This window comes from Passer montanus, unplaced genomic scaffold (genome assembly GCF_014805655.1).
Source record: "Passer montanus isolate IOZ18808 unplaced genomic scaffold, ASM1480565v1 scaffold18, whole genome shotgun sequence".
In the NCBI taxonomy this organism is placed as follows: domain Eukaryota; kingdom Metazoa; phylum Chordata; class Aves; order Passeriformes; family Passeridae; genus Passer; species Passer montanus.
In genome coordinates, this window is record NW_024365381.1 from 10808659 (window position 1) to 10835467 (window position 26809).

At 41.7% G+C, this 26809-nt stretch overlaps 1 protein-coding gene across 2 annotated transcripts; it reads right to left on the reverse strand.

The window, feature by feature from the left end:
- Positions 1-114: 114 nt before the first annotated feature.
- CAPN3 (calpain 3) lies at positions 115-26417 on the reverse strand. Of its 2 annotated transcripts, XM_039705541.1 has the most exons (24): positions 25828-26417; positions 20022-20091; positions 19454-19572; positions 18733-18866; positions 18160-18328; positions 17457-17597; positions 15025-15108; positions 14569-14654; positions 13875-13952; positions 13266-13426; positions 12545-12714; positions 11912-11923; positions 11304-11512; positions 10750-10786; positions 9732-9746; positions 8430-8531; positions 7028-7105; positions 6273-6330; positions 5613-5677; positions 4529-4597; positions 3886-3964; positions 2274-2390; positions 1750-1808; positions 115-1127 (listed from the first exon to the last, which is right to left on the reverse strand). In XM_039705541.1, the coding sequence occupies exons 1-24, from the start codon at positions 26116-26118 to the stop codon at positions 1101-1103; spliced, it is 2430 nt and encodes an 809-aa protein (XP_039561475.1). In that variant the 5' UTR covers positions 26119-26417; the 3' UTR covers positions 115-1100. The 2 variants fall into 2 exon arrangements, with proteins under 2 accessions (XP_039561475.1, XP_039561476.1); XM_039705542.1 differs by lacking the exons at positions 13266-13426; positions 13875-13952; positions 14569-14654; ... (5 more) ...; positions 20022-20091; positions 25828-26417 and having other exon boundaries at positions 11304-11592; positions 12545-12657.
- Positions 26418-26809: the final 392 nt, after the last annotated feature.

Here is a 26809-nt window from a genome sequence, read left to right on the forward strand (position 1 = left end):
TAATTTCACACTTGCCATAAGCTCCAAAAGCTGTTGTATATGCAGGAGAAGGATGGGGGAAGAGTGCTCAATATTTCATCTTCATCTGTTCTTTCAGAATAAGACCAAAAACCCTTGGCCAAAATCCAGTTGATTTTATTTTTGCTTCCATTAAACTAATTGTACTTGTCCATTGGAATAATATTCCAAAAGTGGTCACAGTGACATAGATTCTGCTACAAGTCACCTCTTGCAATAAAGAAATGCATGCTAGTGTTGGGAAATTAGGACCTGAGGTGGGGGAAATACATGTGTGTAGATATATAAATTGTGTGTATAAGAGGTTGTCTGCCCGAAATGGCAAATAAGTTTCTCAATATTATGGGGAATGCAGTTACAATGAAAAACACTTAAAATGTCCACATTTGTAATCAGGATGGGTACTAAAAATGAGAGCCAATTGCTCAGTTCTGGTACTTCTGCTGAGGCATTAGATCAAGCTGTGCTCTGGTATTGCAGTCTGTTGTGCCTTACTTTCCCATTCCTACATAACAGAGATCCAACCTGCACAGCCAAATCTGTAAATAGAGACTTGTATTGGGTCACTGGGTTGCATAATATTAATGTAATTAGCACAGTCTCATGTGAATTATTCAGTAAACATTACAAAGAGATGAAAGGATAATACCAAGAGCAGGACAAAGAATTAATGACCAATTACAAGGTAGCAGTAAACACCTCTGACTTTCACAGTTAGATACAGTCCCAGTTTCACCTGACGTGAGGGAAAACTTTTCCAAATGTCAGCACAAGCAGAACAATTTTGTATTCCTCATGTCTTCACCATGCAGAGAAAGCTTAATTCAATCATCAATAAATTAGTCCTTGTTGCCCAAAGGAAAAATGTCAGGATGCTATAAAAGTAGTTACATAATATGCACACTGTCCTGTCCTCTAGAGTATGGTTGTCATTTTTTCCAAGGGCTTCTTCCCATGTGCTGTTCATCTTGAGGAGTGAATGACATAATTAGGAATTGCTTCTGTTTGCTCTTGGGATGAATGGTGCTAGCTCCTTGGAATCTTCAGTGTGTTCCTGATGGAGGTGGCCGCTGGCTTCGGTGTCACGCATACAGCGTGAGCTGCAGCCACTGAAAGAAGAGTTAAAGGATGGATGAGTTGCTGGTGTCTTCCCACAAATTGTGTGAAGACACCACCATCTCTAGCTGGAAGGCAGCTGCTTGCTGTCACTTAACATGGAGTGGCAGTGGGGCATTTTCTTGAGTCTCTTGCTCCTATTTCTCCTTTCCTTGAAAAAAGTGAAGGGTGTTTTTAATGGTCTCCCTAATAGAGGACATTAAATTGAAACTTTCTAATTCTTCTTAACAAGATTTTTTAAAGGTAAAGAACTATTCTAAGCCCTATTAGCATTCAATACCATATCACTGCATTTGATCTAAATTGCCTCATAAAAAAAAATCTCAAAAGTTTTTTTATGGACTTTAAAGATGATATGAAGAGGCCACAGCCATGCCTTTCAGCACCAGCTGGAGTCAGTCTTACAGAGCAGCTGTTGCTGGCAGATCATGGATGTTTTCTGTGTAAAATTGGTATCAAAATTTTAGGAGATTTTGGGGTTTCTAGCCAATTGGCTGACAATTTCAGATGAACTCTATTCACAGAGTTCTCCCTTGAAAATATGTGTAATGATTAATACAATTAAAATTTAGTATTGTGATATTTTGTTAGACATACTCTCATAAAGCAGTTTACCTCCAGGACATTAAGCTTAATGATGCCGTCTCCATCTTTGTCAAAGGCATGGAATGCCCCTAAAGTAAGGAAACAAAAATACAGGGAGTAGATTAGGTTACTGTGTGAGTAAAGATGATTCCCAGACACAAAATCAAACAGCTCTCCCAGTGTGAAATGCCAACTTGCACAGGTCTTCACTTGTGGGTCACCTTCTGCTGCATTCTTCCTTAGTTAATTCAAGGAGAAACACAGTGGTTTCTTCTGTGTCTGTATGAGACAACTTGTCATCTTAGATTCCCTAAGCACATATCTTTAATAATTAACACCCTACATAGGGGCAGTAGTGCTGTGAACAAACTTTGCCATGACTATCATGGGGGTCTGAGCAGTCTGGTCCAGGGCAAGGTGTCCCTGCCTGCAGCAGGGGGGTTGGAACCAGGTCATCCTTGAGGTCCTTTTCAACCTGCTCCATTCCATGGATCCGCAGCTGTGTTTGGGGGCAGGAGGGGAGGCAGGGCCGCGGGAGCGGGGCAGCCACTCACGGAACATGGCGTCCAGGCGCACGAAGCAGCAGATGAAGCTGTCAAAGTCGATGTTCATGTTCTTGTCGGCGTAGCGCATGGTGATGATGTCGTAGAGCTGGTTGTTCAGCCGAAACCCTGCAGGGAAGCAAAAAGGGGCACAGCTGGGGCTCGGGCAGGCCAAGCGCTGCTCCATGAGGGGTTGGGCCACAGGCGCTCCCCTGGCCCAGCCGAGGCTCAGGCTGGAGCGTCCTGCTGCAACTGCTAAACAAAATCAAGTAAAGCTGCACGGAGCTGCACTTCAGCTGTGTCCAGCTGCCTTCCTAAACCCAGAGCAGTGCTGTGAAGTTAAGATTTGAGAGGGCCCACAGCAGGTGAGTTACCGCAGGCTGTAAGTGTGGAGAGGAGAGCTGCAGCCCCACAAGGCCTGATGGCTCAGCTGGGCCTGCTGAGAGCAAATCAGCTAAAACTGGGCGACAGAAGTGCAGGAGGAAGTTGCTATAAAAACACAATCAAACAGTGGTCAGAAAATAGACAAGGAGGCAACTCCTTGGTGTGGTGGGACTGAACTTTGGCACTGATTGCTGGAGCCTGGGCTGTGCCTTGAAAGGGTCTGTCACAGCTGGTACAGCTCTTTGTTGGCTAATTTCAAGGCCATGTACAGCTTGTGTGCTGTAAGACTGAAATGTTCTCAGTTCCAAAATCAGGGCAGGAGGTATTTAAATATGATCTCTTTTTACAGTGACAACTTTTCTGGTGAGAACAGAAACCCAGAAAATAAAAATTACCCATATTTCTACCACAGCAGGAGTGCAAAACCAGCTGTAGTTTTGTCCTTAGCAAAGGATTCCAGAATCACTGAGGTTTTGTACAGTACAAGGTTTGCCCTTTGTTTCTGTTCCTTGATGTGCCAAAATACTACTGAAAACTAAGTGTCACGGAAATCATCCCATCTAAGTTTATAGTCATACTACAGATATTCTGATCAAAGAGGTCATCTTTCCTCCTTAGAGACCTGGTAAAGACATTTGTGTGGGGAGGCCTGCTCCCAGGGGAAGAAGCATACTGGTGTGTCTGAGACAAGCAGGAAAAGTCCAAAGTCTCTCTTTTCAGAATGAATTTCATTAACAGCAAGTTTTGCAAAAATACTTTCTTCTCATTGTGAGATAGAAAAGACTGCAGATAGAAGAGACCGAACCCACAGAAACATTAATATGACTCCAGAAAAGTTCACCCAATTGCCTGTGATGCACACTTGGACATAGATCTGTTCCATCCTGGTTTCAGGGCCTGTTCTTTGTTTGTTACTTACACAAATGTATGGAATCCAGAGCTTAAATGAAAGTTGCTCCATCCTGGTTTCAGGGCCTGTACACTTAGGTTGAAGGTTTTCCACTGTTCTTTGTTTGTTACTTACACAAATGTATGGAATCCAGAGCTTAAATGAAAGTAAATGTCTTCAGCACCCCAGCACTGAAAATGGACATTTCAGCACTGAAATGTCTTCAGGGAAAAATATATTTTATAATTTCTCTAGTATCTGTCCTTAAAAGACAGCACAATGATCTCACCCTGTGATGCCCAAAACAAAACAAAGTTTCTCCAGCTGTGGGCACTGCACAGGGGACAGTACCTGCATCGTTGACTGCGTTGCGCATCTCGTAGCTGTTAATGGTTCCTGAATGATCCGTGTCATAGCGCTTGAAAATTTTCTGGAAAAAGAAAAAAACACAGACAACAGTAACAAAAATTTGTACTGCTTTTGAATGCACCCACTGAGTGGATATGGGGTGTGTGCCTCAGGCACTTGGAGGCTTTGCCACATGCCTTATATTGCCACTGCTGGGCACTCTGGGTTGTTAGTACAGAATTCCTCTGAGTTACAAAGTAAAATAATTTAGATACAATTTCTGGGAAGCTAAAAAGCTCTCCCCTTGAGACTCCCCTTGTTTGACTTGAGTTTATGCTGGTAATCCTCCTTCTTGATTGCCCTAATTAAGTTATTATTGAGGCCTGATTCTAGTTCCCATCATTCTCCTCCTTTAATTTGTATGCTTCTGTGCTACTCTCATGGGGGAAGGCTGTACATGGGATATTCAGGCTATTTTCTTAGGCTGTGTAGTAGGAGGACAGACATTATTTTTCATTTTCGAAGCAAATTTGCAATTATTTTTTAGCTTCTCTTCTTGATGGAACACGTGGAGAGTTCTAGTTTTGCTTTAGAACACTTGCACTGCAGAAACTGTGAAGAAGAGATGTGAAGATACCAGCAATACCTGCCAGCTTTTAATCTTGTCCCAGAGATGTCGAAATTCATCAAAGTTTATCTTCCCTGAGCCATCTGTCTGTGATGCAAACATTCAGGTAAAAAACCCACAATACTTTTAGGATAAAATTAATTAAGTCTGCAACTACTGGTGAAAAGATGAATGAAAAACTGGGTTGGGGATCTCCTCAGCATAAAGAGTATGTGCAGTAAAATATTTGTAAACATTTTGGTTATTGTGCATAGCTTAGTGCTTCAGGAGTGTGAAGTACTACTTCATGTAGAAGATCACTCCTGGTACAGGACACAGCTTTGCCTCTGGAGCTATTCTAAAAGTGCACGAGTAGGATGTTTTAGTAGGGCTCTTCTGAAATACCTCCAAATGTGAAGCTCACTGAATGCTTTTTAAGACAACTGAGCTTTACTCTGGAATTCTCTCTTGCTTAAAATGAATTCAGAAATAAGCAAAATGTTGACTAAAGCTCTTTTCAAAAATGTGTTTAGGCTCCAGCCATTATGGCTGTGGGTTGTAGTTACACTTTTGTTCTGGTTCTATTTGAATGCACTTACATTCTGTCAAAATTGTTTTATCTCAGACTGGAAAGCCTAGGGTGGTTGTGGCAGAGGTAACCACGTGGCATCTTATAGTGTGTTTTATTGCACTTGTTCCAGACAAGTTCTGCCTGCATTGCAAGCTGAACATACAGTGGAATATGTGATACATTATAAACTTAAAGAGATAAATATAGAAAGTTTAATGGCAAGAACTATAGTTATGATGAGTTTGTTTTAAATATAATAATGAAAAAATCATGCTTTAGTACATAATGTGGCCAGTCTCAGATATCTAAAGAAGAGTGTCATACTGACTGATGTATTCTGTACCTTTCTTTTTGGGGATGTATTTCTCTGACAATTATGCTAACGTTGAGATGACTGGAATTAAGATGTGCTAAACCTGGTTTTAATCTGATGACAGACTACAATTTGCTGTTTTGTTTCCCTGGCTTACTAAGTTGTGCATGTGTGTGGGGGGGTGAGAAATAGTGAACTCGAGTGGTTTCAAGCAGTCCCTTTTCACCAGGAAAGGATACATCCATTAAAGCAATCATGCTGCGGCAGGATTCCAATTCAAACCCTTCTGACCTTAAGTCCTTATCTGAAACAAATGATCCCAGGTGAATACAAATCATGCAAATAAGCAAGTGATTTTCCTCTCAGGTGTAACTCTAATCAAAGTAAAAGACAAACCTACTTCCTTCATCCAATAAGAAATGAGTGGTAGAGAAATTTGGAAAGACTCTCTGTAATGTTATTGTCTGTGAATTAGATATTACTTTTCTTGACTTGTTATATACAATAAAAAACTCTGGAAAACTCTAAACTAACTTCTAGGCTACTAAGCAAGTCCAGGGTCTATAGGTTAAAGTTTGCTAAACAGGGAGAAAGGTTTGTCTTTCCACTACAAAAATTTTTAAGGGCATTTGCAGACTGTGAGAATTGCATTATTGTCCTGGTGGTAATTCCAATGAATGTATCTGCTCATTTCTAGATTATCAGTACTGACAACCTGTAGAGATCATCTCTGTGAAAAGTTCAGCTTGTGAAAGTCTCAGGTGCATTGTCCATGGAAATGTAACTAGGAAATTTCTGAGTTTGAAAACATCAATAATTTTTAGAAACTCAGGGTGGGGAGTTATGCTCTGTCACAGATTTCTTTGCCCAGGGTTAGTAAAAAACATGCTCAAACTCACGTTTTTTTACGACATTATTGAGAACATTTCTAAGTTCCTCAGCATTGATCTCCATGTCCTGATGGAAACATGGTGAGAGTATCATTAGTTACAGCATTCTTTGTGAATTTTTTTTTTTGTGAAAAACAATTTTATGGGTATGCTATAAGTCTTTGGTCACTTTTCAATAAGACATATACATGTTTCAAACCAGAGGGCATTCTACTTCATGTGAGCATTAGTCCAACTCTTTCCTGAGGCTGCAGTACAAGCCTGCACTGAAGTTACCATACAGTGCTCATTAAACTACAACTAAAAGAATGACAGGTAATTTCAAGCCAGTGTATAAGTCAAATAGCAAAATGAGAAAATTCCTGTATCCCATATACAGCCACTTGATTTATGTACTTCTTTGATCTGTTTTTATCTTTAACTTCCCTTGTTAAACATATACCAGAGGGCACTGCATTTCTAACTTATTTACACTTGCTGTGGAAAACAGCATCTTGTAGGAGAGATAGGAGAAAAAAGCTGAATTTAAGTAAGACTCCCTCAGACATAGTGACAATAGCTTATACATACATATGAGGATAGCTGTATACTTAATAGGGCTTTTATTTGATTTTACTTATCTCAAAATCACAAAGAGAATTTGATGGGAGGAAATTCAAAGGAAATTTTAATGTCAATGTTTTGGATCCATGGAATAGTGGATTTAGCAGCTGTTGTGGCCAGGCTGTTTTGAGGGCAGAGACAGGGATTGATTTCATACTCACATCCCCTGCAATCTGTCGGAAAATATTCCTGAACTGCTTTTGCTCTTCACTCTCCTCATGAGCTTTTGTTGAAGAACGCTGAAAAGAGACAAAGAAGAGATACATCCTGAGCCCAGTGGAAAAGAGAAAGGGACTGGATGGCTCACCTACCCTTGTGTGATGGATCTTAGTGAATCTGGAGGCCTTTGGTGGAATGGATTTTCCTCCCACTCCTTTCCCTATGTTTTTGTTAATTCTCTTCCTTAAAACTGCCAAGTATTAAACTTCATCCCATTGTTCTCTCTTCTATTTGAAGGAGCCTAAATAATTACTTCCACTGGTAGTTATCTTCTAATTTTTTGTTCCAAAATATTGCCAAAGAGAAGTTTGGAGCAGAAGAGGCTTATCAGAGAATCAAAGAATGGTTTTGATTGAAAGGGACCTTAAAGATTATCTAGTTCAAGCCTCCCTGCCATGGGCAGGGACACAGTTTCTGCCTCACAGCTGCTCTGTAGGCAATAAATGACCATGTGAGAATTCTTTACAACGTGGGGAGCCCCCTTGCTGAAGAAAAATAGCATATGAGACATAGGAAAATGAGGAAGATTAAGCTTTCTCAGACATGGAAAGGGCAAACTTGAACTCTGAAGCTGATACTGAAAAGGGAAATGAAAATTTTAGGTAACAAAATTAATTTCTTGGCTTATTTCTTGTTTTCCTTTGTCTAAATGCAGAGGAAAGTTTAGACTGGTTCTCACTTCACCCCCTGCATGCTCTAGCAGCCATGCAGCACTCTCCCTGTAAGCAGATGCTGCAGCTGTGCCTCCAGATGCCACAAATCTGTTTAGATGTGTTAGATGTGTTGTGTCTCACCCACCTGCAGGAAGAAACTCTGAATTTGCTACTCTGTTTTCCTCCTCTCTGGTAGTGAGGGAGAAGAGGGAGGATGCTGGAGCTCCTGGGTTTACTTGTCCTTTATCCTCTGGCCAACAAGGACTAGGCCAGAGGTGTGTATTTGTAACAGCAGGGGCTGTGGTCATTGCCAGGAGCTTCTGCAGCCCCTGGGGTGCAGTTTGTGCCTGTGCCCTCTGTAAAGTGGTACTGCCTCAGGGGGCTGAGCTGGAGTGAGCTTAATGTGGGTAAGGAATCTCTCACAACCAGGATTCTTGTATGAGAGAGCAACCAGGAGATGTGTTGAAGCAACTAAATCCTCTTGCAGAGTAGTAAAATAACTGAAGGGAGAGTCTCTCTGAGCTCGTGCTCATTAAATCCACATAAACCAGATGAGAGTCATGTAAAGATTTGATGAGGAGCTGTTTAGTATCTCAGGACCTCCTTGCCCCATTCCTGAGCTCTCCTCAGCCACTCTTTTGTGCTAGCCAGACCAAGCCCTATTTCCCCCTCTGCCACTTGTTGCAGAAACCTTTTTCTCATCTGCTTGGGTTTTTTCACCATCTTTGCCAGCATTTTCATCTGCTGTCAGCTCCTTATTGCTGTTTGCTCTGTCAGAAACGAAGATGATAGGCTAGAAGAAGAAGAAGAGAGCAAAAGAGAAATGGAAATTACAGGAGAAATAATGGAAAGGAAAATATCTGGTTACAAGCATTCTGTGGAAAGTACATGCAGCACCAGCTCCTGCTCTTGAAAGTATGATAAGAGAAACCATTTCTTGACATGAAAGAAAAGAAATTATTAAATAAAAAGGTGGAAAAATTTCTGCAGTTACTGCTTTCCTCATGCGAAAAACAGCTGCAAAAGTCCTTTTGCAAATTAGTGCAATTTGTGGGTTCTAGCTTTCCTTGTCAGAAAGGCAGTAATTGAATGTATTTGGTTTGTTGTTGGTTTTGTTTGGGGTTTCTTTGTATGGTTTTGTTTTGGTGTTTTAATTGGGTTTTATTTTTATTTTTTCTTGTGGGGTTCTTCCCCTATTTTTAAGCAAAATAAGCCTCCCAGATGCTCATCACTTAAACTGATGAGTTTACCCCTCAAGGACAGTAGCAGTGAAAACAAACCAAATGTGAATGGTACCCAGAAAAGGAGTTATTTGTATAGGAGCTTTTTTTAGTTATGTGAAGTATATGTTCTTTCCCTGTATTGATTCTTGAAGCACTCAGCTGTAAGCAGCCATTTGCAATTGTTCTGGTTTGGTGCATTTAAAACAAAGAAAAAACTGCTATATGATGTGAATGTATTACTCTAGAGAATTAATTACAATCAGCCTCTCTTGGGATTAAAATATCTGATTACATTTTCAAGGTTCATAATGTGTTGTGTCTACTCAAAAATAGAATCCTGGGCTTTGGTGAGCAGAAACTTCAGGAAAGGGGAGTGACTGCTGCACTAGGTGGTGGAAAGCAGGTGTGAGGGCACATGTCTGGAAAAGCAGTGCTTTTCACTAGCAAAGGGTGTCAGGCTGTCTGTGGAGGGGCTGGAGGAAGAACAATTTGAGCATCCCAGAGGACTGAGCTAATAAAGCTGAATAGTTTGTTACCCTTTCGCCACCCCTTTGATTGAGAGGGGTACATGATGTTCATGCTATTTCATTACAATCTCATTTAGGAAGACAGTCTTTGCTGCATGCAAATGGCCTCATATCCAGCACCCTTCGTTAACTAGGTCAGTTTCCAGACACAGAGAAAATTATAATAGCAAGGAACTCTGTCCCTGCTCATGCATTGCATGCTCTTTGTTTTGCTGGCACTTAACACATTGCACAGGTACCTACCTTGCCCTTTTTCTTCTGTATGAAGAGACAAAATTAAGAAGTGCTTGATCAGATTATGCAGAGCAGATGGCAAATGTTTATTTTTTTATTTTTCCCTTTCTCGTGTTTATTTTTCCAATTCCTGTACTCATACAAAAATTCCCATTTCCTATATTTATATGGCTTTCAAATCACTAAAAATAAGGGAACATGCACCCACCAAGAAATGGCATACTGAAGGCAACACATTGCAGAAACCATAGCAAAATTGTGTCTCATCTCATGTGGGGCTTTTTCTGCTTGAATAAAATTTCTTTAGCTCTGAATATTTATTTTCTTTTTTCCAGCCTGCCAGTGCAGTGGAGATTGAACTTCTATGCCCACAGACCAATGATGGTGACAATTTAATTCCCTTACATCTGGACAGTTGTTTTTCACTATGACAGCAAACAAAGGGGAACATTTCTGAGCAAGGTTTGATGGAGCTCAATTCTGTACAACAGCACTTCCTCTGATCTTTTTTTCAAGACTTATTGTATTGTTAGCTCTAGTATATTCCCACAAAGATGAGTAAAACTTCAGGGGGAAGAATTAGAATTGGTCATGGATGCTATTTTGAATCAGAGTGCTATTAGGATACCTTGTCAGAAAGCAGGTGGTTCAAAATAAGGGAGTTTTTTTTCTTTATTTGATGAGATGCCAATTTCACAAAGAAAGTATCTCAGGGCACAGAGCTAGGCCTCCCTTGGTAAATGGATAATCTCCATTGATGGAGGCAAAGACAGTGCTTAGCATCTAGCTTCTTTATGCCAGGACCAGATTTCAAATCTGCAAAAGCTTTTTGGTCTGAATCAAGTTCAGAAAGTAGCATATATAAAGCAAGTGTCAACAGAAGTATCTTGATGACAAAAAATATGAGAATTTGTGATATAGGTGCTGTCATGTTGCTGCAAATGATTTCCTGCTGTAGATTTCCCTAGGTATCATGTTCCTCTTCTCTCTACCCCTATACACAAAAGAGGACCAGGACAGTACTTACCAATGGACGTTCTGCCTCAATCATGTTTTCAACCTCCCTAAGTAGAAAGCAGAAAACAAATAAATCAGGAAAGTGACTGTTCCCAAAGTTGCTCATTTCTTTAGGTGGTTTTTAAGTAGCCACTTGAACTTTCCAAGCAGCCAGTGGTGCGGGGTGGCTTCCAACATTACAGCTGCAGGCTTTAGGTGTAGCTTTTTCCCAGTTTGAGCTGAACATCCCAAGTACCATTTCCAGGACTGCTGCCACCTGGCTTACTCCTGTAGAGACCCTTTATAACAGTGAACTGGAAGTAAAACAGAAGTTCTTTGGCCTTAGTAAATGCCTAATGGTTTGTTTGCAAAGGGTAGCCTGCATGCAGTAAGCTTCTCCAAAGACAATTCAAAGCAGGTTCTTGTTAATATATAAAGTAAGCTTGTGGAAATGAGTTTGCACCTTGGAGTTTCTAAGGAGCTTAAGAAAATAAAAAGCAGGGTGTAGCAAACTGATAACATGACTTGAGCAGACTAGTGAGGTCATTTCACCTATATGGCCAGAAAAATGATTGTGCAACTTACTCTGAAAGACTTCTTTTCTCTGAGAAGACCCTGAGGATGAACTCTCCCTCCTGGTGGGGGTCATATGTCGATGGGATGATGACGTACTCGCTGGGAGGTAACCGGAAGCGCTCAGAGATTTCCCGCATGTTTATGTAGGTCTTACTTCTAGCTTTGGAGGCATTGTAGAGGAAAAAATCCTTCTGCAAGTGGTGCTTAGTACCATGCATCTGCAGAACAAATGGGTCCATTTGTCTTCAAGGAAATCTTGCCCATTGCCCAGGTGGATTGCCATGCGGGCAGTGCACGGCTGGGACAGAAAACACAGGAAGCAGCAGCTTAGCAAGCAGGGAGCTGAGGAGTGGTGGTATCTGGTGGCAGGCACAGAGTGTCACCTTTAAGTTGCCACTGCCTGAGTCTAGTTGGCTTCTGAGGGCTGCCGCAGAGCCCACCTGCAGATTGTGTGGCTGACTTCTGCTGTGTAGGCACTTGTATCTGACTCTTTTTCTAGATGCTGGGTTGTGTGTAACCAAAGCTCAGCCACTTTCCTTGGAGGGTGCATGGCAAGGAATGGTGTAAGCAAACTCCTACATGTGGAGTGGTAAAGTGAAGGTGCTTTCAGCACATACCTCTTTGGGCACCTTAGGGAGAAACAGAGAGAAGAAACAGTCAGAGCTGCAAGGGGAGACTACATGTTTATAGGTCATACACAAGGGAAGTCAACTAGAGCGCTGGGGACACAGTAATTAAAATGCCCTTAGACAGATAAGCACTTTCCCTCTTCCTTTCTAAGTTTCTTGGCATCTACATGAAATCAGCTAAAATCTGAACCAAATATGTTTGTGCAAGGGACTGAGTAAATTGACTTTTTCAGCATGCCAGTAGCAGGGACAGAGGTTAATTGCTGTGTATGAGTCTTGGAAGTCTGTTTCCTTTTTCACACTCTTCTGTTAATGAAATGCATAGTTTCAGAAAGGACAAAAGGGAAGATTGAAGGATATACAGGAAAGAGTATGCTAAAATCTGGCATTAGGTCACTATAAAAGCCTAAAAGGTGTCTTAATACATGGGTAAACCCTGACATTGCTGTTGTACGAGGAGTTAGGAAGACTTGAATTTCCTTCCTCTCTTCCAGATTTTCTGACTCCCTTGCAAAGCAAAAATTGATGTAATCAGCTTAAATGATTCAGTGACTCTCTTGGTAAATGCATACTGTCAGGATTTGTGACCACAATACAAAGAGCAAACTCTAGAGCTGTTACCTCATAGATGGCAAAGCCAATGGTGTACAGGTTGGCTCCCAGCTTGCGCTCTTTCCTCCTGTTTTTCTGCATCAGTGCGACAAGAAAGCTGCAGATAACTTCTTCATCCTCAGGATCATCATCTTCCTCCAGGAGCTTCAAGCGATACTGGGGATTGGTCCAAAATGTATCTGTGAAATCCCACCAGCAACCCAAAGAAAACATGTAATACTTCAGTTTCTAATGATGCTCATGATCAAAGAGAACTTTTAAGTTCCCTGCCTATGGCTCCTGAGGGAAAGGTTAAAATTGGGCTAAGACATACATGGGTTTTTTTACATATTATGCTGTTACTTAATTCTAACAACTGCATAGCAAAAGAGGATATATGGAGAACTGTCATCTGATAAACTTCCCAAGTCCCTAAATCTATCACTAATGCACAAAAGGGAATTTCCCAAGTGAAATCTAACTGTTAGGGTGAAATTTATCCCTTTTACTTGGGGAACTGTGAAGTACTTGAACAATGATTTATCTTTGCCAGGGCTGCCTTTTGGGCTTACCATGTTCTGTTACAGCATAGTGACAGAAGATGTCCAGTAACCAACTGCATGCCTTGTCCACTGAGGAAGCAAGGCTTTTCCTATGGCTGAGCACTAACCAGGCTGTGGTAGGACTTAGCCTTTGGGACCTAACCTAGTCCCCATCAAAGAGGCTGTATCTCTAAAGACCCTTTGCTCACCTGGAAAATTGCGGCAACCTCCAGCTGAGCAGCCTCTCACCCAGCGGCCTTCATTGACTGACACGGTCCAGGTCTGGAATTTATCCACTTCCAGAGCATCAGGTGTGAGGTTACAGATCTCAAGCTTTGTGAAGTGCCTCATGAAATCTTGAAATGATATCCTGGAGGAATTAAGGGGAAATTGAACCCAAATGCATTTACATGGTTGGCGGTTGTCTGAAAGATCCTGGGCATGTGGAGGACAGTGACCAACAGCACTGTCAGTACTGGAACAAGTTTGCAGTGGGAATGCCATGTTTCCCAAATGCCTTTGGTCTGCTAGCTAGTGAGTTACCACAGGTACAGCTCCAAACTCATGGAAACTGAGCTGAGAGGATGGTAAGTAGGGATGGTGATGGAGAGCCTGTGGAAGTGTAGCATAATTAGAAAGACTGTGCTGATGGCACTGAATAATCTCTGGCAGGAGAATGAGAGGATCACAGAGCAGGGCTTATTGGGAATATGAAGGGGAGCAGAGATCACTGCAATGGTTTTAGCAGATTTGTAGAAGTGCAACGGCATTCATTTTTGCTATGATTGCATGTTTCCTAGAGAATCTGATGCTCTCACCAGAACTCCCCATCCTCCACGACCTTGTGCTGCAGGCGGATTTTCTCTGCTTCGTTAACAGAGTCCCACTCCTCTGACCTTCAAAGGAGTAAACAAGTTACTTTAGGATTTGCAATATAGTTTTCATTAAAGTTTCTACACTTCAGCCTCATAAAGTGAAAAATCAAGAGTCATCTTGCTACCTCTTGCTCTTCTCCACATGCCCAAATAAAAGAAGCAATTGTCCTACTTTTCTCAGCCTTCCTCTTAGAATTCCTCTTAGCAGCTCTCAAACATCTGCTGAACTGTGTTACTTTTTCTTATCTTAAAGAAAAAGGTGTTTGCAGATCATCATTGCTGGTGTACCTATTGAAATTCCTTTCAGGAAAACACTTACATCTTGCTTTATTCAGTTCTTTCATAACTTAAAAGATTTTTCCACTGTTACATCTTGTTTTGAAAATGGACAGTAAATCAGATTTAATGCATCATTAGACTGGGCTCTGTCTTAATTTCCATTTATTAAAATATCTCTTAACATCTTGTTAAGTACTCTTTTTTTTTTTTACAGCTTCAGCTAAGCACTCAATCAACTTCAAAATTACAACAAAGACAATTCAGATACCTCATCACTAAATATTAGGATTACACAAAAGCTGCATAAAGGCAAATAAAGCTGCAACTTCTTTTTCAAATCATGCTCTGCTTTACTCACTTGTCACTCCAGGCTCCATTCCATTCCACCTGGCCCCAGGGGTTTCTCAGCCTTACCAGGCGTATTCTTTCCCCTTTAAATACTGTCTAATTGAAAAAAAAGAAGGCAACAAGAACAGACTGAGCGTAGATTCAAAAGGAAATGTTCTGCCTGTCACCACACCCTTCAGTGATGGTGCTTTTCTGGGCCATACCCCAGCCTGATCCTCTTGGGGTGGCTGTAAGACCAGGAGGTGGCTGCCTGTGGACACCTTTGCCCAAGCGGGCATTTCCCCAGTGAGCCAAAACTTGGATAGGTTTCTTTGTCCACAAGCTTTTAACTTATTTGAATATAATTTTGTTTCCTTAGCTCATAATTTGCTTCGCTTTTCATGCCTCTCACGGCTTTGCTGCCGTGCGTGGGCCAGGCCAGCGGCGGCTGCAGCGGCGCGCAGCTGGAGGGGAGCGGCGCACGTACCTCTTCCACGGCCGTCACGGAGTAGGCGTGCCCTTTGACCAGCCCGCAGGACATCCGTGTCTCGTACTGCATCGGCACTATGGTCTGTGAGACAGAGAAACACCCGTGCCGCTCGCACAAAGCTCAGCTGCCTGCTCGAGGGCACGAGCTGCCACCCAGGGCTTTCACAGGGAGAGTGACACCGTTCAGCTGGCAGGATTTTTTGCCCTGTTCTCCCCTTTGTTTTTGTCAAGGTGGTCAAGCTACGTGCCCATAGAATTCATGTTGGTGGTTAGAAAGGAATGGAGTATTAAGTAAAAATTGAAAAAGTTGGTAATATCAAGTGGAAAGGACATTTTCTGGTGTCTTTTCCCCCTTTTTTGTAGGCTATTGCTTTTTGCACTTGGAACATGGCAGGATATAGCATGCTTAATCAAATAATTAGCTTTTTGTATTAAAAAGACTGTTCAGCCTTTTCAAGGATAGTATGTTCTTATATAGCTCTGTAAGGTTATTACACATGAACTGGTTAAACATCAGAGCAAATCAACACCTAGAATTCTTTCATCTTTCTGTGTGGCTGCTATCTTATCACAATGACATTTAAACACCCTATTTAATACACTGTCACTAGCTGCCACTATCTTATTGCATCTAACTTTCAGGAAGGGCATAACTGTGTTGCTCAGGTGTAAATACATTTGCTGTCTTAGTCATCAGCTTTTAGTGTGTCTGATGGATTTTTACTTGTTTATCTGTGAAATCTGGAATTGGGAGCAGGATGGCAGATACACACAGTCTGCTCTACTTTTACAAGAGACTCCAGTATCAGTGAGGGGGCAGACCCTGCCATGTGCATGTGGACCACGAGCAAAACTTCCCCTCCTTTGTGCCTGTTGCTGAGAGATGCCTGCAAAGTCCTCTCAGTAACTCTGCCACCCCTTCTTGAAACATCTAATGGCACAAAAAAGGCGGGGCTGCATCCTGGGGGAGAATTAGTAAGGTCACACAGAAATGTTCTCAGCTCGCACGAGGAGAATCTCATCCAAATATTTCCTGGATATTGCAACTGTTTTCCATTATTTCACTTCAGCATCTATTTGGTTTCTTTTCCCTTGATTCTGTTTTCATACTATAACCTCACACCTATTTCCTTTTTTCTTCATTTCTTCTCATGTTGTTGCCATCATTACTTGTCAGAAACCATTTCTCTTCTTTCTGTTTAAGAACATTAACTTCTGGTGGCCTAGACAACTTCCCAAAGTGCAGGTTTTAGAAGTGTTTCATCTGCGAGTCCTGATTTTTTTCCCCTGGTGATGGTTCAGGAATATGCAATAACCAGCAGCACAACAGCTGCTGGGGCAACAAGTACAGAAAGAGTTTTGCAATCTTCTTTTAGTAGACAGTCACTGAGGAGGAAATTCTCCCCCTAGACATGGGTGGTTTGGGCAGCCATGCTTGGGAAACAAAATAGTCACACTGGTCTTTCCCAAAGAATGACACCATTTCAGTCTTTTAGGAAGTACTAAATATGGATGTCAGAAGAGAAAAAAAATCAGCTATTTCAGCTGCAAATGCAGAAGGAAGTTTGCACAACCAAAAGTTTTGAGTGATGTAATTGTGGAGGATTTTTCTTTGTTTTGTTTTTCTCCTACCGTTCCCTACATCACTGTAAAACAAGAGATGTAATTTCATTGTCATGGAAATGCAGCTCCTTAAAGGGCAGGGTATGACAGCTGCCTAACACAGAGAGGGCAGCAAAGTGTCCCTCTACAGATTTGAAAGCTTCTAAGTTGTCCAGTATGGGGTTTTTTTTCTTAGAGGGTTTTAATATCCCTCTATTTTGCTAGATACTTATTTGGATATGCTGGAGTTACTTTGTATTTCATCACAGATATAAAATTCCACGTTTTTCCTTTTCCTTGTTAGGCATTTTTAATAAGGACTTTGTTGGCAATAATGAAAAAAAAAGAGTGTCCCTAGAGCATACTCTCCTCTATTAATTGTAGAGCACTCTCTCTCAAAATAAGTTCACTAAGAGCTTTCTTGCCTGGAACGAGAACTATGCAGAGATTGCTTTTCCTTTCCTTGCCATTCCATGCACACTCAAGGATTTTGTTCTATTCTAGTATTTTAGTTTTTTTGTTCTCTCCACCCTATTCAAGCAAGAGACTTGATAAAATCCACTAATAAATTTCTTGTTCTGCAAATTATAAGCCTGTGTCACAAGCCAACACCCCTTTAATGTCTCAGTATCAGTGAAGCTCTCTAGTATCAGTCACTCTGCTGGAAAGCACTGAAGTCTTTTAACACCCATGTCAAACAGCATCCATAAGAACATTTCATTAGTGTTATTCTGTGAAACCAAATAAGTATTTAAAAACATAGGTGATATGTTTCTCTAATTGTTTTTAGATAAAAGATTTCTGAAGTCAACTGCTTAGAAGACGTACCCAGGCTGGCCTCTCCTCTATCCCCTGGTAGTCCACAGTGGACTGAGTCATCTGTGCATTTTCTTGATTCTTCACCATGCGAGCAATCAGTTCCCCAATGTTGCTCCGAGGAGCTGATCCATAGGAAAAGCCTAGGTCATCCTGGCACAGAGAATGGGAGAAAAGTATCATGGAGGAGTGGTAAAAGATAGCCCAGATTACTTCTCTTTTCCCTCATTATGTCCATACTTATCTACAGGGGTCAATAGCACTGTTCTCCCACCTTTACTGAAATGTAGTACTCTATAAAATATTAATTTTTTAACTTTTAAATTTACCACAATAAGTGAAGACAGTCTGAAGCCATGTGGACAATAAAATGTTAATTTGCACACTTAATGTCTTTGACATGAAGATTTGTGTCTTAACAGAGTTGCAGCATACTCATACTAACCTATTTCATTGGGTTAGGGTCTTGAGGGGAAAGGCATACTGGTTTGGCACCTGTTGTTTCCACTGCCACGTTCTACTTCTGTTTATTTCCCTTTTGATAGTCACTGTTTGATAATGGCTGGTCTCTAGGGGGGATTATTCCATCTCCTAGAAATGGATGTTTTCTTTGTGGCCTAAACCAAGCAGTTCCAAAGGTGGTATATATTTGGTTATGAATGGAGAGGTCCCTCTCCTCTGTCATTTCTTATCTGCAAAGTTCATATGGACTCACATCAATGGAACTGGCCATGAGGGATCCTCTGTCAATGGCATGTTTCATGATTTTATAGATATCTTTAGGGGCATCCTTTATCTCATAGAACTCTGTGACTCCTCCGGTGAAATCCTCCATGGCTTCAGTGGTGTTGCCTCCCTTCAAAGCTTCATATGACCCATGCAGTCTTGAAAAGAGAACAGAAAAAGGGTTTTTTACACAGGTATAGATATCTACCTATATATTTATATCCATCTTGTGTGTGTATAACTACAGCTATATAAACACACATACTAAAACCCCACAACCCATCTGTGTGGTAACTTACAAGTTAAAAGTTCTAAAACATGCCACCTGCACACATAGGAAAAAAGGAAAGATATGCTGAAAATCAAATGTATTTTGTGAATGAATAGCAAAACTTCCTAGAAAATGCACTGTAACCCATCCCCAACTCCAAGGCATGGGGAAAGGCATTGGTGTATTCAGGTGTATCCCCTGTGTGCTTCTAAACACTGCATGCAGTGGTGTAAGCACTGCCCAGGCAGAGCCTGGCTGGGGAGCCCGGCGCTGCCCCGCGGTTCGCTGTACTTTGCATAAGCCTTTTCCAGGAGGGCACTCCAGAACTCGTTGCGCTGGGAGGACTTGGTAAAGACCAGCTGGTTGTTGTAGGTGGGTAAGCAGTCATCGATGACAACATCCACCCAGTCTCCATAGCGCCAGAACTGCTCAAAGGCAAACAGAAAAAAACAACTGGATTGAGTTGGTGCAAGGAGAGGAAGCCTGGCTGAAAAGTCAGGCTGAGAGAGGAGAAACTTGGAAATACACTACTTCGTAATGTGGCCAAAACTGATGGCTACTGTGAGAGAGGCAGCTGTACTAATTCCCCTGGGCAAAAAGTTCCTTAGAAGAACCAAAGGAAATGTGGAAAGCAGTCAGTCTTTTCTGAATAAGAAGCTCTTAGAGAACATTTTGACAGACCAGCTATTTGTGGGCCTAAAAGCAGCTGCTCTTGCCATGTGCCCGCATGTCTGTGCTGGCTGCAGTGCTGCATCTGAGCAGTGAGGCAGGACCAGGCACCTGTTACTCCTTACACCCAGGACACTGCAATCTGCAAATGCTTCCTTGCTGGGTTAATGCTCCCTAATTGCTTTTATTGGCTGGCCCTGATGAAAGAGTTTGGGGTGAGGCAATTCAATCCCTTTTCCTCCCTGCTGTCACTCATTCTTCCAAAATGGTGGGGAGAGAAGAGCATGCCAAGAGCTGAGCCTTGGGTAAATGCTTATACTTACCACTAGAAGGAGTGACTCACCTGGAAGTGGAAGATACCAGCATAGTTTTGTATAAAGGACTGGTCATGAGGTATGACTCTACAGAGTAGTTTTTTATTCAGTGTCAGGCAAGCAATGGCAGCCAGAAACCAGCAGTTACCTGTAAATGAGCAGAAGCAGCAGACAAAATGAAGGGAGAGAGCAATTAGAATCAAAGGGAAAACCTGAGATACTGCAAAGTGACATGTTAATTCTCAGTAGAGCATGATTCTCCATGTGTTCTGCAGTATTTCAGCACTTTATCTGTTTGTGCTCTAGAAATGCTTATGGGCATTGTTCATGGCTGGGTACACACAGGCTAAACAGATGATATTCCATGTACTTTATAAAGAACCTAAAACCAAATGAGCGCTGTTACCTGCATTAAGAATTCCCTGTATTATGTGAATATTTCACTAAAAGTTCTTGCCTAGATTGCTACTAAGCAGACGTCAACAATTTGCTAGAGAGCAAAGGAATCACTGAAACAGACGATTTCAGATATCACCTTGGAAATGAAACCATGATGTAAACTTTAAAAAGTGCGGAGTTGAAGTAAGAATTTCATACCTAATTCTCCTTGGCAGATATCTGTTCTGTTGGCTCCACCAATAATAAACCGTGGATTCTCACAGATTTCCTGCAAAACAGAAACAGATGGATGAGCAGGAAAAGCATGCATGATGGTGCCTGTTTAGTGCAGAAGTAAAGGCAGTTTTAGAACATTTTCCTGTAGGAGAACTTGTGGTATCAAAACCTCTCTCACAGTTTTCATCTGCAAAGTTTCACTGTGAAAATGTTTTGTAATCTGGATGTTCCAGACTCCAGTCAGAGTTTTCCCCATACACCTACGGGGTCTAATATTGAGCCTGGGGTGCTCCCTCTGTACTGTAATGTGAAAACACACTGAAAGGAGAAGAACTGGGAGGAAATATTTTTCTGCACAGTAATGAAAAAACTGAAACATTGGAGGAGACAGGAGAGCAAGTAGATGAAAAAAACAACAGGGGACCAGACTAAGTTATTTTAAAATGATCTTATGTCCAGTTTGCAGCAACTGGCATGTTGGGGCATTAAAAGGGTTGAAGAATGCATTTCATTGGGAATGAACCCCAGCATTACACCTTCTTAAAATTAAAAGATCAGATGTTTAATTACCAGAAATAATCAGTTACTTGTTAAGAGATTTTATTCTTTTCCTCATGTTGTAGTATTTAATTGACAATGCTGCATTCAAAAATGTGTATAGATGTAATCTGTCTCTGAGGACAGGAAGGTCTCCTTTCATCCTGCACATTCACAATGTGTTGGGTTTGTCTGTATTTATACTGGAGCAGAATGGGTACAAGATGCTATACATGTATAAATAATAAAGATATTTCTGCACGGAGGGAAGACAAAATGCAGCAAGTGAGGTAGGACAATTGCAGGCTTACATAGCCCTTTTCTATAATGGACAAAGACTGTAGTGTAGAGGAAAACCAAGGAAAGTGGCTAGAATCTGTCCTACAGAGTGAAAAATGTCCCTGCTTTATCCCATCTGTCACACCCAAATACTTGATATGGAGCAGAATAAGAAGACACAACCTCTGGACGCATCTCTTATGAGGATAAGAAAAGAAAGATACTGCAACCTGAGAAGCACTGTCCTGAGCAGCTGGAATTTGGGAAGAAGACAAAGTATAGTCTAAGAGCCCAACCTGTTGAAAGATATTGGTACTAGAGTGGGAAGGAGACAGAACAAACAATTGATAATTGCTTGTGTGGCAGCACACATGGTCAGCTGATGCTACCTCTATAGTATAAAGCTTTTTATTAATATCATCAGGGTAGCCCTGGACTTTTCCAGACTCATGTTTCAGGTCTAGCAGTTTTGCTTGGCTCAAACCCCCTTTTTTTCTCCTTCAAAATTATCAGAAGAATTGCTTTGATGTAAGTATTTGGATTAGTCATATAGCCAGACAGAGAGACCAACTTCTGCTGTCCTCCCTAGCACCAACCCCTGCAGGCACTTTACTTTCCTTGAGGGAAGGAACGTAGGGATTGTCCTGTTATTTTGGGCCTTGGTCAGCTGTTGGGGTCCAGTTCTGTCAAAGCAGATGTTTGAGATGCCTTCATGCTTTTCTCCACTCACTTGACTTTTTGAAAATATTCTTCCTTACATTGCTGTGGTGCTCTGCTGAAAACTAGTCTGAGATGCCAGATTTTTGGTTTGTGTTTTTTCCAACTCTATTATTATATTTTGGCTCGATCTTACTCTTATTGTAACTAGCTTTGAAATCCAGCATGCTGTGTTTTAGTTGAAAGTAGTCAGGTGCCACCTAGTTGTTTCCAAATATTAAATGTACAGTGATGTGTTACTCAGAGCCATTTACTGCATCTTGGGGTCATTTGTTTTGTAGGATGCTTGGTAAAGGAATGCAAAGGAAAGAATCATGCAATTGTCATGTGGCCTGGTTTAGCTATGACAGAAATGCTTTTCTTGCATTTCTTTATGGGGGCCAGGTGTGTACAGCACATTGTGGATATGATTTTAATTTGTATTTCCCTAGTCCATCACCACCTGCACTAGTTTGCTGAGTACAGCTGAAGTTGCAGAGAAAGGTATCAAGGTCTTCCAAGGCTGAAGTACTCAGTCAGCAGAGCAAGACGACCTGGTGTCCAAGATGCAGGTGTCAGGTCTGTCCTTCCAGTCTTCCTAGCTGAGGAAGGGATTGCTCTTCATCTCCTAGGTCAGGTTATCACAGAGAATCCCAACAGGCTGCACTTGATTGAGGCAATGATTCATCTTTTAAAAGAACCTCCTCTGATCGGAGTGCCTCAGACTGCCTTGGTACTATCCAGAGGAACTTTGTGTTGCACTGGGTTGGTCCAGTTCAAACTGTAATTTTATTACAAAGAGTCAGTTACAGCAAAGAAAAAAAGAATCCCAGGAAAAACCTAGTAATGCTGCATGCTGCATTCTGGGAAGATATTGCTTACGAGTCAGTTGGAAGGGAGCACTGGAAAATGCAAAGGCAGCATGCAACTAAAAATGGCATTTGACCTTTGTTACATTTTCATTAGCTTTTATTCTGTATCAGGAAGAAGTCTGCCAGTCAACTTATACTGTTGCAACAAAAGGCATTAATTCCTTTAAAAACTGCCATTAATAAACTATGGCATTCTAAGTAAATTCCAATCAAACAGAGGAAGGATCTTTTTCAGCCTAAGACAATTTGTAGCCTCATTGTCTCTTGGTCTCTTGTGGTCTAGACCATATTTTAAATGGCTGTGCTGCACACTTCAAGGCACAGCTCAATGTCAGACACCAAGCTGGTTTTAGAGCTTCTGATTGGGATTATCTTCGTCTGAAATTTCAATCTTGGTGGCACTAATTTCCATCTTTGCTTTGTGGTATGACCTGCACAGGCACATGTTTTGTGATTACTAAATTCAAACAGCTTCACATTTGTGCAGTGGATGATCTGACTGATTAATTTTCATTCCAAGCAAAATCCAGTAGTTTGTTGACTTGTTTTTATTTGTATTCATTATGAAAAAAAAGTTCCTCTTGGTGATTTTCTGGCTCTGGACAGGATCACCATAAGGAAGTCATTGAATGTAGTGGTTATGTTGTGACTTGGCTGTGAGCGAGGAGAATGACAATGGTGCATTTGAAAGCACATGTCACAGTAGAGCCTTCCTATCAATACCCTGGTGTAATTAGATCCAAACAGGGCTGCAGCAGGATCTCTCAGTATTCTGTGCTATGTTATAACACAGACTTTTTCTCAGCTCTCAAAGGATGGCCTCATCCTTGCTCTCAGGTGTGAGAAATTTCCACCGGCAGCATAGTTGTGAGAGGAACAGCCAGTCAATGAGCTGGACATAACCTTTTGTAGGTGTAAACAGCTCTTTGGACTTCTCTTACCTGCTGTGGGTGAGAAAATAATTTATTTTGCATTAATTGAGGGGGATTTAATTTCCCCTCTATATATCTAAGCCATGGTCCTGCATACTCTGAGCAGAAACACTGGAGGGATAGATCCTGCAGACTTTACTCAGGGGAACTTTCAGGGCTCTCACTTGGCTTCTGTCTCAATTGAGTATTAGGAGATCTTCTCTGTGCATTCATGTCATGGCATGGCAGTCAGTAGCTGGGTAGAATTACAAATACCTTTTTGCTGCCCCCATGCCAGGGCTGCCAGCTGCCCTGTACAGCACCTGTCCTTCTGTGGGTAAGGGACAAGGCCAGTCCTCATGCATTTGCTGCCCTCGCAGCAGCAGCAGAGGACAAGCATTTTGGGAGGTGGCAGAGGAAGACCTGACCTCTGGGTAGAAAGCCTTTGATACAAATTGATGAGGTGACATGACTAAGGTGACTCAGGAAGCCAGAGAGTCAGGAATAGGTTGTGTATTTCCCAGCCCTCTGTTTTAAGTGGGATCATAGAGCACATTGATCACTTGTTTATTTGCTGTGTCTAGAGGTATGTGGCACATAAAATGGCACAGGGAAAGGATCTAGACTGGTCACAGTAGGATAATCTCTCAGGAATTCTGAACTGTGAGGTATTTTTTTTTTCTTTTAGACTACATTATCAAGTTTTATTCAACTATTGACCTGAATTTCAAAGTGATTAAAATTACCACTTTATAAGAGTATATTTTATAAGCTAAAGTATTTTCTTTTTTCTGGGGGGGGGGGAAGCTATTGCAGTTTAAGAAGATCATAAGTTGTCCATATCTTTACAAACAAAACACAGCCTGTGCAATTGAGTATATGTGGTGCTTCAATGATTGCTTTAACCTCTTAGCAAAATACTCTTTAGCCCAGTGTTACTCCTTCATATTCATTTGACTTCATGAAGTCTTGGCTTGTATAAAAAAAACCCCAGATAGTTTGGGTTGGAAGTTTATATTGTATTTTAGGTCTTACATGGTCCCCAGCCTGTGGCTGCTACATGAATAGTAAGTCCAAAGTTACATATTCATGAGTGACTTAAAGAAATGTCTTTGGAATTCAGACTTTAGTCTGAACCTTTCCAATAACAAGGGCTTGATCTGTGCCTGCACAGTTATATAGGACAAGTCTGAGGTTACATTGTGCATTTCTTTTGTTTTGATGCTTTCTAATACGACACTTGCACTCTGTCTGCTGCAGGATGCTGGCACTCATCCACTGTACTGCTGTACTGCTTGCCTCTGCAGAAAGAGGGGAAATCCCATCCCTTTACATGACTGACTTGGGGCTGCATTTAAGTCTTTCACACATATTTCTAGAGGCTGATGCAGCCGTGGTGATGATGAAGGAATGATAGGGCACAAGTGCACAGGGCACAGCAGATGGGGGACTCATTTTGATCCCTCCCCATTGCTCAAGTTGTTGTTGTGACAGAAGCACGTGGCCTTCCTCCACGTCTGTAAGAGCCACCCACAAGAACTCGTGGTCTTTTGCTATCCAGTTACACTCCTGTGATCAGTTTTATCTATCACCACTGACTTTGCCACTGAAGCACAGATTTGGGCACAGGGGAAGTTTGGCAAGTATAAAAGAATATAAAAGAGGTGGCCAAAGAGATGGAGCTGTGGAAGCTCCTCAGAACAACACCCCCACTGTCAGACAGTGGATGTCAGGGGCCAAGGCACTGTCCCAGGGGCTGCCTTGCTGCAGGGGAGCAGCTGCCCAGCAGATATATACCCAGGGAAAATGTGTAAACCCTCCTGAAGTTGGAGGGAGAATCAACTGGGAATTGAAATATTAGTCCTCTTCCAGTGAGAGAAACAGAGGAAAAAAAAGATGAAAAAGAATAGGAGGGCTAGTTGGGGAATACCCACAAAACAGGAAAATGAATGGTATTAGTAGCCAAGAGTGGGTCTTCACAGTGATTAGGATACCCACATTCATGGTAAGTGGGATAAGCAATGCAGGGAAAAACTGACTAAGAGCACGTTTCAGAACATAACCTGTCCTTTTATTTTCACACCTGAGAAAAATGGTGAAATACCAAAATAAAGGTTTAAGTGAAACAAAGTAGTGTTAAAAAAATTAAGCCTCAGCAAACCCAGTAACTTGTTGCAGAAGGAGGAGAATTTTTCTTTGGTACTTTCAGACAAGAAAATCTGAGACAAACCATGCAAGAAGAAAATTAAATTCCCCATATCTCTTTCTAAATATTTCATTCCACCTCTTTAGTTGCTGCTGTTTTATTGTATTTTAGTCATTATATACACATCGCCTAAGCTTTCACAGCTACTTATCTCTCAGGAGAGCTCTAAGGAAATATATTTCCAGTTTATTCCACCTGCCTCTCCAACACACAGTTTCTGCAAAAAAGTAAGCTCAGGGTAAAACTTCAATTTACAGAAAAAGGCAATCAGCAAACATGTTACTTACACGTGGCCTTTTCCACTCGAACTTGACGGGGCTTTTCTGGCTGTAGAAAAGGGATGACTCATTTGGTGGGAAATCAGGATCTTCATAGAGAATGTTTTTCTCCAGGCACTTCTTGTGAAGCTCTTCATAGGTCTTCTCCTTTACGTGGATAATGGGCTGATTGCGACTTATAATGGCAGAGTAAATGCCCCCTGTGCCCCCTCCTGCCCCCTCCGTAGTGCCAGCAGTGGTGCTGGGGACTGAGCCAGCAGCCGTTTGCTGAGCCACCGCTGCATTTATGGCGGTCGGCATGGGAGTCAGGCTGACAGCGAAGGCTGAAAGACAGCAGGACCTTGCAAACTGGAAGGAAATTTCAGAGAAGAGGAAGTTGCTGTGCAAACCGTCTTTTCTGTCTGTTGAAAGCCTTCTAGTCAAATTTGCAAGCCAGAAAATTCCATGTGGTTTTGCATCCTCTTAAAGGACAGTATTTTGTCATCAAAAATTGGAATTTGTTGCTTGATGTGGGGCAAGATCAGTTGGCCCGCTCCTGTATCTGAGTTGTATCTACAGCGTGTGTGTGTGCTGTCCTGTGCCTGTAAGTGTCCAGAAGGGACAAGCTTTAACCGTGAAATCTAAAAATAACGACAGGCAAAGAGAGAGGGAAAATGAGAGGGGGGCATTAGTGAGATGGTGTCAGTCATCTGTGCAGCTTGTGCCAAAACCAGGCATGTTCCTGGGGCGGGCTCTGCGTGTGGGCTGACTCCTGGTGCAAGCAGTTCATCTTTTCCTTAAGTAGAGGGAACAGTGAAACTGGAAGCTAAACTCCTGCTGGCCTGGGAATATTATGTACAAAGTACTGCCAGGCAATGGTCCTGACACTACTGAAAGAACTGTTGTACTTGACTTGTTTCTACCCTTTGTGGCAGAAAAGATAGAGACAATTTTTTGCTGCTGGAGAAGATGATCACCAGACACTTCTAGTGGTGAAAAAGGAGCTATTTGA

What these genes read in the sequence shown, in the direction of transcription:
- CAPN3 (XM_039705541.1), bottom strand. Translation starts at nt 26,118, where the DNA reads ATGCCGACCGCCATAAATGCAGCGGTGGCTCAGCAAACGGCTGCTGGC. An exon ending in GAGAAAAGAAGTCTTTCAGA is followed by an intron (nt 10,787 to 11,303) that starts GTAAGTTGCACA and finishes CTTTCTACTTAG; the next exon opens with GGAGGTTGAAAACATGATTG. An exon ending in ACAAGATTAAAAGCTGGCAG is followed by an intron (nt 3,965 to 4,528) that starts GTATTGCTGGTA and finishes TTCTTTTTCCAG; the next exon opens with AAAATTTTCAAGCGCTATGA.